The 17,598-nt window shown below is 45.3% G+C and overlaps 1 protein-coding gene across 2 annotated transcripts; it reads right to left on the minus strand.

The window, feature by feature from the left end:
* Positions 1-1,970: 1,970 nt before the first annotated feature.
* Positions 1,971-17,281, minus strand: LOC149334830 (large ribosomal subunit protein uL16m-like). Of its 2 annotated transcripts, none has more exons than XM_089551458.1 (6): positions 17,159-17,281; positions 16,601-16,666; positions 14,320-14,477; positions 9,852-9,983; positions 8,546-8,677; positions 1,971-2,236 (listed from the first exon to the last, which is right to left on the minus strand). In XM_089551458.1, exons 1-6 carry the CDS (start codon positions 17,223-17,225, stop codon positions 2,042-2,044), a joined length of 750 nt encoding a protein of 249 aa, XP_089407584.1. In that variant the 5' UTR covers positions 17,226-17,281; the 3' UTR covers positions 1,971-2,041. The 2 variants fall into 2 exon arrangements, with proteins under 2 accessions (XP_089407584.1, XP_089407585.1); XM_089551459.1 differs by having other exon boundaries at positions 2,050-2,236; positions 8,546-8,706.
* Between the last annotated feature and the right edge of the window lie 317 nt (positions 17,282-17,598).

Here is a 17,598-nt window from a genome sequence, read left to right on the forward strand (position 1 = left end):
CCAGAGGCACAGGTGGCTCTGCCTCAGCCTCAATGTGTGTGTGAGCTGAGCAGGTACCATAGGCCGGTGTGGTTTGCCGCAACCACCGTATCGAAGAAGTTTGTACGCGGGGATGAAGGAGAAAGCGCTCAAGGCACATCACCTTCATGCTTCTTTGAAACTGACGTTTTCCTTGGTTTTTAGAGTTATTTCCTTTTCCTTCTTCCATGTGCATGACCTTGTGTAGGCAGCGTGCTATCCCTCACAGTTTGCATAGTGCTGTAGCAGTTCGCTGAAGGACGATCCTTCAAGGCACATTTCGTGTACATTTGGCAGCCACGGAAACTCTGTGATGGAGACAGGGAAGTCCCCAATAGACACAATGTTTGAGAGTTTGGAGTTTTGTACATTGTTACGGAGTTCGAGCATAAATCACCGCTGGCAATTTTGCATGCCTTGTAGCCAGGGCCCAAGGCCTCTGTTAAGCACTGGCATATAGTACAGGGACAGGATTCTTGCTTGTTTTCCTCCTACTTCACTATGTACGAGATGGATTTTGAAAGCTACCTTTCTTTGCTGAAAAAAATCAGCTGCTTCATCCGGCTCTCTTTTCAGAGAACGATCATTTTTGAATTGGGGGAGCTGTAAACAGTATATTTTATTCAGCCAAGCTGCCAGCCTCCCACCATGAAGCCCAACAGGTGGACGGGCCAGGAAATTGCAAGCCCTGCCCATGCCAGCTATACACCCTCAAACTAAACCAAATATATGGCGGAACTAAGGGTAGTTCGGCAAAGTCAACCCTAGCTACCTATGAAAAAAAAAAAAAGACAAGGGAGAAGAAGAAGACACGAAAGTTATGACAAGGAGGAAAGTGAAAGGTGGAGGAGAGGATAGGAATAGGTGACTACCAATTTTCCCCGGTCGGGTCAGGGCAAAGGTGCTGTCTACAGGAAGCTGAGGCCATGGTGGTGTGTTGCCTCCACTGAGGGGCCTTAAAGGGGCCCAGAAACACAATCTTAGTTAACTGTTTTGCCTGTTGATTGCATACAGTTAGTTATAATGGTGCTATTAGCGTCGGTAATACCGCGTATATTCCGTTTTTTAATATTTTAATGTCCTCCCAAAAACAACTTCATGGCTCTGATGGTGTCGCCACACAGTGGCGGGATTTTAGCAGCGGATATGACATCACCTGGCGCGAGCTTGATGACCGGACAAACAGTAAATATCCTGCAAATTGTGTGAATAAATAGAGACACATTTTGTCACCTGTCTGCGTTTTATATTAGATCAACAAAAACAATTTGTCTGTCTTAGATAAAAGCCCTGCAAAGCAAGTAAAATAAAAATACACCACCAGGGGCGCTCTGGCATGGAAACAACGCTGCCAGTCTCACAGAGAGCAGGCAACCATGGAGTACAAACTTCCGCGACGTGCTCTGGCTGGCTGTTTTGATTGGTTGCGCCAGGTGCCGTCATTGGGAGAGCGAAATAGGAGTGGGAAGCCCCGCCAAAATCGAGTTGAGGGCAGCGTTTTGTTTGCTTGTATTTTGAAATTTCTTCACTGAATAACTCCCGTTCCTGTGCATCGATTCCTGTAATTCTTTTTAAGTCAGCATCTGTGTGACATAAAGAACCCACCTGAAGTATAGCCGGTATTCCCCCAGGCAGTGTTTTGCAGCCCCTTTAAAAGTCCAAACACTTGGCATCGGCACAACCACCAGGATCTCCTTTTCCCTGGACACGGCTATGCCACACATGGCCAGATGTGGGTGCTCAGGTCTGTGGTGGCACAATGCTCACAGCATACCCTTGCGAGAGTGCCCCTGCGAGTGCTCAGTAAACGCTGCTGTCGCAACTCACCATCGCTTGATATGTTGCAGAAGGCCCGGCGGGGATGAGCAACATAAAACCACAGACACAAGCTCTGCTACCAAAGGCACTGCACTGAATGGAGAAAACCATAAAAAAGTAACATATTATTTTACTGAGCTTTATTCTATGTACAAAACAAAACAAGTCGGCCTGCAGCCACACCAGCTTTTACACTACTGTAACATCAGACGTATTTGGTATAGTATTTCCTATCATATTTGCTGATCCATCGTGCAGAGTCCTGCATCTGGTAATCGATAACTCGCTCGATGGTGAATGGATTGATGTTCTTGCTTGTCAACTCATCCTCTTCACGCTTTATTTTTTCAAGCACCTCTTTGCTGACTGGTATAGCATCCACAGGAAGCTTGTAACATACCTGGAAATAAAAGTATGCACAAGTGATATACAATGTGATGCGACAAATCTGCGCTAGCAGTATTGGTTGTACACGGTCGTCCACTCTTAGCATGCCGCTCCGTGCTGCTGGTGCTCCGCTGGGGGCTGTAGAAACTACTACAGTGGAATCTCGATTATACGTCCCCCGGTCATGCGACGACCCGCATTTTACGACAAATTTGTGCGGTCCCGGCAAAATCCCCATAAAGACAATGCATTAAAAACCTCGGTTATACGACGCAAATTTTAGAAGGACCGCGCTTCGTACGACGTCTGGCTCGTACCGTCCGTCAAAAAAGGTCGTCAGCAAACGCAGGCCGGGATGTACCGTATTTTCGCGATTCTAAGCACCCCCCTATTTTCGGAAAAAAATTTCTGAAAAAAAACTTTGCATGCGAATCTAAGCACCCCCTTTTTTGCGCGGAAGAGAGCGTTGCCAAGGCCGCGAAGTGCACTTGCTCTCTTTTTTCGTCGAGCCTGTGCAGTCGGAGTCCCGAGGAGGCGCGGCCTGCGCGTTGTTGTTGTTGTGACTGAGAGAAGGATGAAAAGGAAATTGCATGGGCCTGCCTACTGGCTCGAGCCAAGCCACCACCGCTGCCAAGTGCAGATAGAGGAGAGTTAAAAGATCAGAGGAAAGATAAAGAGAAAAGATAAGACACCCGTCGCAGCAACAAATGCGTCCGCCGGAGTGGACGCTGCTGAAAAAACAGATAAGTGAGTGAGGCCGCGCTCGCCGAAGCGAGGACAGGGGCGCCCACAGCACTTTTTGTGTTGCTGCGTTCCGACATTACAAGACAGGTGGCGGCACAGAACTGTCTGCAGCTATTTTTCTTTTGAATGTTCCCTAAATAAAATGTTTTTTCTCGTGCCCGTTTCATCGAGATTTCGCCGCGAAAAGAGGGGCCCGGGGGAGGGGGGGGAGGGGGGTCAGTTTAGATTTTTCGAATCTAAGCACCCCCTCTCATTTTGGGCATCGCGATCGTGAAAAAAAGGGGGTGCTTAGAATCGAGTAAATACGGTAGGCACACTTTAGCCAGTTGATAACCGGTGCGCCTTAATCTTTCCACCTATCAAGAAAACCGCGCGAGCCGCTGCCCTGCTGCACGGCAGCCTCAACGGCCATTTTATCTTGTTTGTTGAAGACTAGCCCTCTGCCGGCATAAATGTGCTGCATTTGTGTTCCGAAAAAAAAAAAAAAAAGATGACGATGAAGTTCAGACGTTAAAAAATATCACGCTTGATTTTCGATTATACGACACCCGGATTATACGACGGTTTCGCGCGGTCCCCTGAACGTCGTATAATCGAGGTTCCACTGTATTGCGCAGAAGCAGCGAGAGCCGTAGGCGGGGTTTCACTCATCGTCTGCTACAGTGCGCTCTATATTGTGGTGAACTGGGCTTCAATTTTGCACTGCGTCCACATAACGCAGATCAGAGAAACGTTTCTGACTAAACAAAAGATTGATGAGAAGCCTATCGGCTGCTTTTACCCCGTTGCAGCAACAATAGCAAAGTCTTCCATTCGCCTGCTTAAGTTGGAACATACAAATAAGAACACTGGGGAGAAAATACGCGCCACGTAATAGTCACGGCGTTGTATACTACTGTAACAGCACTGGGATCTGCAAATATTTTAAGTCTTTGGTGTCCGTGCAGCGCCGGCAGCACGGAGCGACATTCTAAGAGTGGACAACCCTGTACAATTCGCTCTTACATTCCACTACTGCGTGGGCTTCTGGGGGACGTAGGTAGGTGGGTGATGGAAGTGACTTCTAGAGGGTTGAGTGGGTGGATACTTCTGGGTGCATGATGCATTTTTACGACCGTATCTTCCGGTGTATAAGACGCAGCTTTTTTTTCAAAAATCTTGCTGATGCATCCTATACAAGGTTGCGCCTTATACGCAAATTTTTCGGGTTTTTTTTGCGAGTTCAGAAATTACTCAGGTTCATGTTCGAGCTTTTTTTCATCGGAAAAATATCACTGCGGTTGTAACATGGTTAATACTTCAATACGGGGACATGACAAAATTCACAACAGAGCTGTTAAGAGAAATGAGACAAGAAAGTCACAACAAATTTCATATAAATTTGGCATGCAGAACATTCTGAATGCGAACACTAGTGCTGAGACAAAAAAAAACAGGATAAATAATGCTTAAAAATGAAAAGGCATGCAATGAAAATGCTTTACAATTGCCAAAACTATTCCCATTTATTCTGACTAGGTAAAAATCGACCTATCTGATTTCGACGAACTACCACCAAGCAGCACTTCGCACAGAGGCACATTAGGACATACCACAGCCACTTACATCAAATAATGCATTCAAATACAGTAGAATCTCGATAAACAAAAATTAGCTAAACGGAATCTCTGCTTAAAAGGAACACCAGCCACAGAGTTGGTTTGTTTTGTAGTAAGGCACCGTAAAAGAATTTTGTTAATCGAAACCAGAGTTTCCCCACCATCAAGTAAAAAACAACAAACAACCAAATTGCCCTATTGTACCATGCACCCCATTTTTATGTTCGAGAGAAAAGAATCAACACAACTTTGTTCATGTTTGTTTCATGTTACGCTTCACTCTTCTGCTGGTTCTTTGCTGTCATCGCTGCATGCGCACCTCAAAGTAGCGTACGCATAGCAATGCGAGCGCAAAGCGAACTGATGGAAGCAAATGGAGGTCAAAGACGATAACACAGTGCACATTTCAGGTTTCCTGCATTCACATGCAGCTTGTCTGGCTAGCCTGGTAAGTGGCAAATCGAACTGCAAACGGTCCTGCAGTTTCAGATTCTGGCATGATGCAAGCTCCAGAGCATGGTGAAAGAAAGATAGGCGCTCCGACGATGCAACGGCGCTGTTGTGACCTGAAGTGAGCGCCAACGTTAGTGGCGGCACGTGTTCAAGGGTCTATCCTCTCCACCGATTCTGCTGGCATTGCTATGGAGCAGCGGCACATTGCGGAGAATTTGCAACCTCAGTCAGCGTTCAATGACTTCAACCTTGATGCATGCCTATTTTCTTTATTTAACCAATTTATTCTGAGCAGGTAGAAGCTTTCACACCGCTCACTTTCCAAATATTTTTATTTTCGACCGTGTAGAGATGCGCTGCGAAGCGGCACTGGAGGCACACACTGTGATTTGTCGCTTTGTTTGGCATATTAAAGAGATGTTTCATTGTATCATGCCACCAATAATAATGCATGATTGGGTTACCAGCAGCTAAGCTTACAGGCGTACGACGATAAGCAGGACCGTCTCGCGTGTTTCTGCGATCACGACTGCAAAGACATGCTCTAATTCGCTGCCTTAAATCTTTTGTGCATTTGGCTATCGCAAAAAATGCACAATTATGTGTCAATATGGATAAGAAGAACTTTGTACCTGACTGCGATAGTGGCTACACATCCTGCAAGAACCAGGTATCACTTTTCAACACTCCCACAGACTGAACTCACAGGAACAGCGGCAAAAGGTCATTCCCCTTAAAACCGTGTTCTCCCCACTATGACTGTGAATAGCATTTTGACAATGGTTGTGCCAGCGGAAGTAGTTCTCAGAAAACATTCTGTAGAGCCTGAAAGGTACAACCTCCCTTCCACTGAAATGCTTGTACAGCATTAAATATACATGTGCCAAGCACAAATTGGACCTAACAGAACATCTTCCAAATTCATACCTTGCAGCAACGACGCGACTATTCAACAAACAAAAAAAAGATGTGTCAACAGCAACTTGCGAAACTTGAGAAAGCTTGTGAAGTTGACAGCTGAGGCATCCTTGTGCCATTGCGCTGTTCTGTAACAACGAAGCAAGGCACTGACCTGGACTTGAGCAAGCATGGCAACATCGTTGCAAAGACGTGCCCAGTTCACTATAAAGCCGGGTTCAAAAAAAAAGGTGACCTTACATGCATCATCAGCCTGACTACATCCACTGCATGGCAAAGGCCTCTCCCATGGCTCTCCAATTAACCCTGTCCTTTGCCAGCTGCGGCCACCGTATTCTCGCAAACTTCTTAATCTCATCCGCCCAACTAACTTTCTGCCGTCCCCTGCTATTGCCTTTTCTTAGAATCCACTCCGTTACCCTTAATGACCAGCAGTTATCTTGCCTTCGCATTACATGCCCCGCCCAAGCCCATTTCTTCCTCTTTATTTCGACCAGGATGTCATTAACCCGAGTTTGTTCCCTCACCCACTCCGCCCGCTTCCTATCTCTTAAAGGGATACTGAAGCAAAATCTTAAAATTGAACAAAAACGCTGAAAATAGATTCTCGGAATGTGATTACACCGAAATCTAGTCGTCACTGTGCATATTTTTCAGCGGATGGTTTTATTTTTGATGTTTCATGAGCGCGCGCCAAGCCCTCCCGGCCGGCGCGAGGTGAAGAGAGTGACGTCATGGCACCCTCCCGCGGCGACAAATATGGCGGCGCCCTTCGATGCATGAAACCTCGCTCTGGACCGGTTTCGTCGTTGTTACTGGCTTCTTCAACGCGTTCACTGGCCATAAATGGGCCACCGGTCTTTCGCTTCGTCTCCTGACAACCATAAGAAAACTTACGAGTAATATATTTGCTTTATTTTTTTATTGAGAGTGACGATTCTGCCCCTTCAGGCTAAGAGGGGTGTCCGTTTGTTGACAACAATGCTTCCCCTCCTAACCACCAGATGGCGCCCCTAGTCTGAACATCGTCGCGCTTCTGTTTTAAAAGTGAGAATGTTAGAAATGGTGTAAGGTCCGGAAAAAGTAGCTGCATTTAGTGGACGTAAGCGTGCATGCGGTTATGTATGTAGACAGCATCGATTAACATCTTGACATATCTGTGTACGCCGTGAGCAGACGACAGACATGGAAAAGTCGCGAGTAGCGATGGCAATCGTGCTTCTGCGGGAACGGTGGGCGCGCAGGTGTAATGATGTCTAGTTGCAGCTTCCACAGGCGGCCGCCAGGTGCAACGATACGGCAATAAATTGCGAAAAAAAAAGCGTGTTATCCGCCTTTTCCGCTAAAATGCTTGTCATATTTATCAATATTAGCAGTCAAGCTCTTGTTTACGTGTAAAAGAGCAGCTCCAAAAAGTTTGGTTCAGTATCCCTTTAATGTTACACCTATCATTTGCTGTGGGTCGTCTCTCCAGTGACGGGCTACTCATGGACCGAAGATCATGCGATCATGTACTGCAACACACACCCACATGTATGCGAGAAAGAACACAGGCATGGTGAACGAACACTGCACTTGTACTGTACTAATGTACATTGTTGGAGACTTGCAAAGACCTACGAGGGGCAAGGCAGAGGAAGCGATGAAGAGGAAGTTGAAGTGGTTCGGCGTGTTTGAGCCCATCTAGCGGCCCCAGTATTACTTCGCGCTGGCCATGAGTCCCTGGCCCATTGAACTGGCTAGAACGAGTTGTGATGTTACAGCCGCAACACTGTGGTGGAGGAGCTGGGTGATGATCCCAACTACAAACGGTGCAACTGCTACTGGAGCCTCGCCAGAGTCGTCGCCTTGCCAGCCTGGGACCACTGAATGGCACCATGCAACCAGCCGATGAGCCATCCGCAGCACGTCGTTACGCTGCGATCCAGGCTGCAGACTGGCTCGTGGGTGCTGTGAACGGTTCCTTGCAGCCCTATTGGAAGCCTCGGGCTTTTGCAGAAGCAGCAGGTGAGGATGTTGGATGAGTGGTTGAGCCATTACTAAAGGGTGAGCCACTATAACCGGTGGAACGCCGCCACTCAGCTCATCAATGTGGTTTACATTCTGACACACACTGCTCCAGTCTGGTTAGAGAAGCACAAGGACTCTCTCACCACCTGGGACTGCTTCGTTACTGATTTGTGACAGTGTTCTGGTGACTGCCTCGCGCAATGAAAACAGGCTAAACAAACACTTGTACACAGGGCTCAGTTGCTGCAGGAAACTTGCACCACCTACATAGAGGAGGTCCTCAAGTTATGTAAAACAAAGAATGCTCATATGATCAAGGACAATGAAGTAGGACATCTGAATTTTACAAATTCATATCATATCGAAATTTATATCAGCCATGATCATATCATCAAAGATATACTACATTTGGTTTTTTTGTTAAGACCATGCCACTTTTGCTTTATGTGCACTGTGTCTTGATCTCGTGTAACATGCCTCGAAATTCTGCATTTTCTTGTCTTTGTATTTTCGAGTAAGTGTGAGTTACTCCTGAAAAAGCCATTTCACGGGGGTAACAGAACAATCAAACAAACACAAAAGATGAAAAAAGAACTGACGTCCTGCAGGAGTGGCCGGACTTCCTCAAACTCCACGTAGCCCCCGACTTCAATGATGACACGGCCTGCCTTGATGGGAGTGACGTAGTGGTCAATGGAGCCCTTGCCCTTTCCCATCCTTTTCCCCTGGCCCTGGATGCACGAGAAAACATCGGTAAAAACTACAGAGGTGAAAATGAAACTGAACAACCAAAAAAAATCCAATCTGTACCACAGTCAACAAGCCACATGATGTCAATCCGAAGCTCTGGTTTCCCGGCATGCCTCGGGCGTTCATAACCACCAGCTTTCCCTCTAGTGAAGAGCAAGAAACGCTCTGCTCCTGAGCTTTCCTTCCTGCGGCCCACAGTTAGTTTCTCGTCTTCCTTGTGCAATAAAGTGCACTTGGGACGCTAGACACAATCTTTCTTTTCTGCTCAACAAAACATCTCCCTTGACACTACAGCAGTTTAGTTGCAGAAACAGCCTGCAATGAAAATACCTATTTAATTTTCTTTTCTGCTGTTTTCTTTAGATAGCAGCTCATTTCTCAGCGTCCAAGCGGACATGTCACATGGCATTTTCTTATTTTTCGCAGGCATCTGCAGTGAGAGAAAAAAAAAAGCTAATAGGTAATAGATAGAAAGTTAGAAATTGCCCAGTAGGATGTTTTGCGGACCGTTCTACAACTGAGTGGTTCCACTTAAGATTGAACAAAGGGTGGCTGGTCAACCTCTTCAATTTATTTGAAATTTTTATATATTGTTGCCTAAACACTGGAAAGAAACAGTCCGCAATTGGCTTTCCCAAAAAAAATTTTTTCGAAGCAAACGAAATTACTCATAATGCAGAAGTGGAGTTCTGCACTTCAGTGCTCTGCAGTTTTGGCCAGCTTTGGTTATGAATTACATAAAATATATTAAAGTTAGGCACCTGAAAATTGTTTGAGTAAATATATAGATGTTTTTATTTGTGCTCCGTTATTTTTGTCTGTCTGCAAGCAATCGATGTTTTTCTAAAATCTTCGAAAATCCATCCAAAGAATGTTTCTTTACCTAGTTTGCGGGTCGTTATATCAAAAACGGCTTGCAGCAGAGTGGCAGTAGTAACTACGTTGGCTCGCCACATCGACTAAATATAGGCAGCCTACGGACAGTGGGTGTTGTATGCTGCAGTTTGTATGTACAGAAATTTTTTTCCTCTCCGTATCAAGCATTCCCGCTATAGACAGCTATGGCTCTACTCTACACTGGAACCTTATCCTAATATGGCTACGTGTAACGACTCAGGTGAGCAAGACTTGGCCCCAGTAGAAAATAAAGAATACCTTCTTGGTGATGGGCTTCCACGGTGGGTCAATCCTCCACACTGCAAACATCCTGGATATGTCAAGCTTCTTGTTTATTGTGACACGGATCATATCAATGTGACCCGGCCGCAGAAAAGCACCGGACAGTGCCTGGAAACCACAAAGTCAAAAACATCGTTCGGATATTTCATACAGTGACAAAGCTTAAGAACAAAACAACCCTACCCAACCAGACAACATACAAAGGCACAGAGAAGCGGCGCACGGTTATGACACAGTAGGTAAGATTTCAGAGTGCCTCGCGGTGGCTGGTTGTGCGTTGCATCATATCTTCACTGAGTTCTCTGATGAACGCTTTGTTGTTAATAGCTTGCTTACCTGCCAGCTCCCCTCCCCCCACTCACTTCATGCTGGTTCAAGGTGCCCGCTCGGGCTGATTAACGAAGCACACTGCTTCCAACCAGTGATTACAGTCATCACAGCAGTCGTGCCAGCAGCTGCACGTGCCTGCCTCTGACCTTAGCAGTGCTGTCGCAAGCTGCGAGCAGCGAACTCAAATATCAGGCATGATGTGAAATGAAAGGTTGAAATTGCAACGAAACTCTGTATGTTGGTTGGTTGGTTGGTTTATGGGGTTTAACGTCCCAAAGCAACAAAGGCTATGAGAGACGCCGTAGTGGAGGGCTCCGGAAATTTCGACCACCTGGGGTTCTTTAACGTGCACTGACATCGCACAGTACACGGGCCTCTAGAATTTCTCCTCCAAAGAAATTCTAGCCGCCGCGGCCGGGATCGAACCCACGTCTTTCGGGCCAGCAGCCGAGCACCATAGCCACTGAGCCACCGCAGCGGGCGAAACTCTGTATGTGCTGTAGCGAAATATATCATAACAAGAAGCAACTGGTATCACTTCAACTTCGTTCTTGTGTTCAGTGTTTTCAGAGGTAAACATTACATGTATCGATCTGTTGATGCTACCCATATAAAACGTGCAAATAAGAAACTTAAATAAGATACTCTGCTAAGTTAAACACTGTATACATGCTTATTTCGCTCCGACAGGCGCTTTGCTGTAAGGCCTTTCCACTCAGTTCTGCAACACTTTATACATGGCCATTTTTAAAGAGGCGGCGTCTTGACGGCAATATTGGTGGCCGACAACATTCAAAAGGGAGGCCCTAAATGGCCTTGAAACCGAAAAAAAAAAAAAAAACGATTATCGCGACTTTATGAAGCGCCTTGCTCAAGTTCCCGAAGGCTGCTTCGAAAGCAACCCAGCAACGCCGGCCAACGCATGTTAGTCGGCACCGGTGTTTGTGGCACCCCCTGGCATTTGCAGGTAGCCTATATCCATAGTTGCATATTATTCATGCAAATACAGTACTTCCATAAGACATAAATGAAATCAAAAACATGATACCATAAAATGTGATAACTGAAAATAAACATCATATAGAGGGATGATAAGAGCAGGATAGAAGGCATTTATAAGGGTTTCTTTTATAAACCAACACTCTGTGTTTAGTAAGTAGCCAATTAATTACCAGAGAGCACCCTTAGATCCATGCCATCACTAACAACTAATATAGTAAAGACCCTGATATAGTCGCAAGGATTTTTGTTGGTCTGAGTCACTTTGCCGTAGAGGGGTTCTACAGTATTTCTTCATATACGTGTTCCTTCCACTTTATACAACTTTACCTCACCACTATGTAATGCCCGAAAGAGCCCCGAGATAAATAAATCAATAAATATATAAACAAACACCTCCTAAGGATGTCGAGGAAAACGGCTAACAGCAAGGTTACGTGCAATAAAAGCTCAATAGGACCACCAGAGTGCAACCAACAGAAAGTTCAACACGGCGGCGTCTCCACAGCGAGGTCAGTGCCACACATGCCGTTTATTTCAACAATCCAACATTTTGGACTTTATTCCTTCCAAAAAATTCCCGCAGGAAATTTTGCAGCTCACACTTAAGATATGAACAATTTGCCAGCAGCTGTAACAGCTTTGGTCACTTTGGCTTCGGCCAGCAAGAAAGCCTGCAATGGGGTTTATGGCTTGCCCATGTGTACAGCCCGTTTTTTCCCTAAAAAATGTCTCTGATAGAGAGAGGGAGAATACTTGAAATTTCAAACAAGCATCAAATATGTTTGATATTTGATACATATTCGTATACAAGAAATGGATACTCGAGAATTTACATGCGTACACCAGCAGTCATACACCATGCCAAATTTCATAAATTCAACCATGGCAAATATCTGGACACATTATCACATGACTGAGTTTAAAGTGTCATGAAAACGATACAAAGGTCCTATCAGCTTCCTTCTTCGTTTATCACGGGGTCCGATCACACTTGGATGCTGCTAGACTTGACCTCACGCAAAATTCTGCAAGTGGGCTTTCCCACACACTTCAAACAATCACAAGAAGCAGGCTGTCTTTTGTTTGTTTGTTTTTTATTATTCTGTAACATGTTATGTACTTAACACCCACGTCATTCATCGTGTCCCCTTCATAACTCTCCTGGCGTGAGCTCCCTAATCTAGCTTTAATCAACCATGATATACGGGAAAACTCCCACTTGTCGAACTTTGCATGAGGCTCCCACAGGGGTGAGTCGAGGTGTCACAGCAGGGTGAGCAATCATGTACAAATCCCACCTATTACATGGTGCATTGTAACCCGTGCACCTCTTAAATATGATTAACCCTTTCAGGTGCCAATTTTTGTTTTGACTGAGATCAATTATTTTTTTCACCTAAGTAATGTATTCAGGCCTCAAGAAAGGGAATTTGTTAGTTTTCAACTGTGAAAGGCCAGCAGGTAATTTCTCACAACGATGTGGAGAATTCCGTACAAAGTGTCAGATTTGTTAGAAATAGTACCACCGAAATGTTCTCGTGTGTCAGGTAAACACCCCAGGGACCGTGGAATCACTGCGTGTTTCGAAGATGCACATTATGCTCGAATTTGAGCAAAAACCACCAATATTTTAATTCGCGGCAAAATCTGTCTGCACAAAAACGGCGAACAAAGTGCTACCTTGTTCCCTGTTATGTGAAATATTACTTACTGCGTTCGCTACATGGTACCAAAAAAGCAACTTATTTGCAACAAGAAGGGTGCTCAATTAGACTGAAATAATGAAAACACTGTTAAGTGCTCCATTTTCTCAGAAAAAGCTGCAAGTTTGCCGCTTACGCAATTGTGTACAAAGCACCTGAAAGGGTTAATGACAGGCGTGACAATGATCAGAGGGCCCTCATCGCTAGGCCAAAAAATAACCTGGCCACGTAGTTTCACTTTCTGAGCTTCACCACTCACCCACAGCAAAGGCAGCTGTCGGACCGCGCATTCGTCAGTCATCTGAACCTAGCTCGGCACCACTTTTGGATTGACTAACGCTTCACTGGTTATTTCTTTTTCCTTTTTATAAGCGGCCTCACCCTTCCGACGCCAGTGTACAATCCCCTTGCTTACGTCCGCACTCTTCTCCCAACACACCGAAACTGCACACTCAACGCGGGCTTTTCGGTGTTTCTGCGATGGTGCCTCCTCATAAGGCTTCATCACATTTTCGACAGTATATTTTATTTTATTGCAAAAGCAATACTACGCTCATGAACGGCCTTTCGCGTAGTGGCCAGTAGCCACATTTGACCTTTAGAATGACCTCTGACATCATACCAGGGTGACAGATGGGCTACCAAGTCGAGTGGTCGTGCAGCGGCGGCCGGCAGCCACGCGTGACATTTAGAATGACCCCTGACGTCATGCCATACCAGGAGTGAGAGACAGACTACCAACTCGGCTCGTCGGGTAATGGCGGCCGGTAGCCACGCGTGACCTGTAGACGTGGCGTGCCGCGTTCCTTCCGTTAGAGGCGCTGCGCTCGCTTTTGCAACCTACCAGGCTTAACCAAAGCTAAGCCCCCGCCAATTTTTTCAAGGGGGTGCTCGGCATTATTAAATCGGCCTTGGAATAATTTGGGCATTTCTTTTGGTCTCTTGAACTAGGCACTAATGAGGTTATTTATTAGCCATCATGCTATTTTTTTTTGTCCTGTCATTTTACACATTTCATTATGCATGACCACGTAAGTTGAATACTGTTATGATATCTAATCAAGTATTATACATTTCTATGCACATGCTTTCTTATATGGTGCTGACTCGGTCTAATTTTGCTCATTTCAGTTGCAAAGAACATACGCTATTTTGTAAAAAAAATAAGGGCAACAGCATTTGCATGTTTCTTCATTTTCTGAAAAATGTTTTTCCTACTGAACAGATCTTCAATACTCGAAAGCATCTTTTCTTCACATTGTATTTAATAGTAGTCGGAAATTTCAATACTTGCATATCTAGCTTCTGAATAAAATCAAGGACAATTTTTGGGAGAAATAAAGTCGCATGTCCATACAAATGGGAGGTTCGGTCAAAAAAATTTTCCCAGAAATTTTGTCTACACCCACCATTATGCCATACTGGTTGTATAGGAGCCTGTTGTGCACCAGTTCAGGACCTCGAATGGTGTGTAAGTCCTTGAACATCTTGGGAGGTCGAACACCATACGGGTACGTCGGCACTTTCTCGAGGTTGCGAAGCTTCCGCTCCTCTGGAAGCTCGACACCTAACAAAAGAAATCGTAGCTAAAATTGGCAATTGAGAATTTTTCAACAATGACAGCGCAATACCTTTTTCAACCAGTGAAATCCAAGCCTTGATTAAGACAGGCCGCTACATGGCTGGATAGACTGAATTCAAACTTCGCACATAAACGGTAGCTGGTTTGGACTGGTACCAAGTTAAATGAGTGTTTCCTTAGTTCCTCTAAATGACAGCAAAACTGTCACCTGCAAGTGTAGTTCCAGCTGATAAAGCGCACTATTTTGTGTAGAGAAAACCATGGCACCATCCATCAGCAAGGAAGACAAAGGAACCAGAACTTTTCACCTAACTAGCAATGAATGACAGCCTACTCATACTGAATTCCACGTTTTCAGTATGACCTCACGGTGAGCCAAGTGCTATTTTAGATTGAACAAAACAGGCAACCAGACATTTCTGCACATGAAGCAACTGCCTAGTATAAGTATCAGACTAGCAGGCAGTCAATGTGTCATCACACCATCATTAGTACTGCACGATAATCAAATGGCATTTTTGGAAACTTGAGAATTGTACTTAAGCTGTGGTTTTTTAAATTGGTCTCCTCGATTTGGCTGCACTTTCTGCACCAGTTCAGGCGACGCTGCACTCGCGCACTCATTTGCCAGTGCAGCTAGCGCCACCTACACTTCGGCACTCGATTTGACTTCATGCTGCACGAGTTCTTCTGCACTAGCCTCCTGACAAGTTCTCTTTTCGTGCAAGTAGTGCAAGGCGCTTGTTGCGCTCTGCAGCAGAAGGCGCCGCGGCCATTTTTGTTTTAATGAGCGGCGGTGAGACCATGGTTGAGACGGCTCCATACCCGTGCTATACGCGGCATCTACGCCGTGCCCTCCCCAAACCGCTGAAATGACAGTGCGCACATGTGTGTGTATACGCACGCATACACTTTACACAATTTCTCTTTTGTGTGCAAATATTATTACACGCAGCATGATGGATTGTTTCCATAAGAGGCAGATGGTGAGATGTTTTTAGTACTCGGGTGATTGCAACGTTTGTGATGACTCGCAGCGACATCAGTAGCTAGCTCCACTCACAGCAGCAACTGACCTTGAGGTCGCAGTCAGCTCACACCTTCGCCTGCCAGTTAGTCTCCGATAGTCACTCCGGCGTCACTATGTGCCAACAGTGAACGCGAGTTGTGTTCAAAATAGTCCAAGTTATCAGGTAACTCGTTTCTTCTGTAATTGGCGGACAACCGCAGTCACTTTTCAATAGAACAGCAATAGCCTGGATCACGTGTATGAACTGCCAAAGGTCGTCTTGAGCGGAAGTCTGAATAACCTCTCGAATTCAAAGTTTGTTGCCTCTTCAAAGTACCTGTCGAATTGGTGATGTTCGAATGGCAACACTTTGCACAACGCAACGGAAAGGACGGTGTCAAATTCATCACCACTTTTGGAATTAACAAATTTCATAGTCGCTCTACGAGATGCACCACTTCGAACAAATGCACAGCGTTCAATGCAGCCAGCACAATCCTCTGCATACGTTAAACCATGCGACAAAACACTAACACACGGCTGCAGCAGACCAACATTTCTTCACTTTTGCACTCGATTTTGGCCGCTGCACACACGGCATCAGTGTCAGGCTACACTAGCGCCGCAAAAACTGGTGCTGCACTGGCGTGGCACTTTTGTGAACTAGTGCAGAAAGTGCGGCCAAACAGAAGAGACCTAATAAAGTGTCAGCTGGAAGTGCAGCGCTCATCCTGTCGTGCTTGTTCACTATCTTATTCCCCGCCTTGTCTGTGCTGTGAAACTCTTCTTCTATATACAAGTGCAAAATATGGACACAAAATAAACACTGGTGCATTAAGTGGAGGCATTCATGTTTCCAACGGCAATGCAACCATTGGTAAAGAAGCATCACATAAAAGCGAAAAAGTAAAGAAAAACGACAGTTTCAGCCACGTTAACTAAGTGGTAATGACTTCACCAACACACAAATAATACAGGTCGGGTTCCTTTGGGTTTAACTACTGCAATTTCGGGTTTAACTACGGCGTGCAGTTTAAATGAGTACGTTAATGGTAAACAAACGTGAAATGAAATAATAGTAGCATTTACTGAGTGTTACCATCGTAGTCCGGAGGCGCCTTCCATAGCTTCAGGCCGACGCAACAGGCAACTTGTGGGGTCCGTGCTTCGCGAAATAAATATCAAAATCATATTAGTACAGTAATACAAGAACAGCAAGGTGTTGTTCTGATCGCAACAGTGCTCATAACAGTATTTTCTGGCAGCACTGGCTCGCACATGTCGGTAAATTCGAAATGCTACGCGAAAAGGCGAGGAAATTAAACACACTGCGCTGTCTGTGCTTTTCTCGCCACTCCGTCTTTCGCGCATAGCCATGAAACCATGTCAGAAACTGGGACGCCTGCCCAGCATGAGAAACACCGCCAACCTTGAGCGCTGATTTTGAGGAAAGTACAGCTTCCTAAATAAAATACACTTTGGACTTGCAAAAACGATACCCTATTTCCTAAAACTTATTATAAAACTTGCTTTTAAGCATTATCCACAAGAGCTATCCAGTGCAGTTAGTCTGCAAGACTACTAGGACAGATTAACTCCACAGTAAGCTTTCTCTGCAGGATAATCATAATCAGAAAAGAAGGCAGAGATCGCTTACGTCTGCAGTGCAAAAGCTGAAAGGACCTTGTTGCAAAAGCACGCATCACGGATATGGACGCCGCCATGTTTTGGCCGCAAGTGTGTGGCGTGTGTACCTGTGTGTACGGTACATGCGTGTGCGTGTGTGTACCAATAGTGGACGGCGGAAAAGGATGCGAAAATTTACAAAAATTGCAATTGTAATTATAATTTATAGGCAACAATCACGTCAATATTACAGCCTGTGTTGCTTGCTCAGTTACTACACTGCCACTTATCACTATCATCGTCTCAGACAAGAGCAACAAGAGATTGATTTGATTCATATTTGATTGGCTTTGGTATAGTTTTCGTGTGGTTATTTTGTTACGCATATACAGTTTTTAGCCGCTTCACAAATTTCGCGATCAGCGTTTCTAAAACCTAAAACCGCTAAAACGGCTTCGTTTCGCTTTGTGC

The sequence above is a fragment of the Amblyomma mixtum genome, chromosome 7 (genome assembly GCF_055824585.1).
Source record: "Amblyomma mixtum isolate Tamu chromosome 7, ASM5582458v1, whole genome shotgun sequence".
Classification (NCBI taxonomy): Eukaryota; Metazoa; Arthropoda; class Arachnida; order Ixodida; family Ixodidae; genus Amblyomma; species Amblyomma mixtum.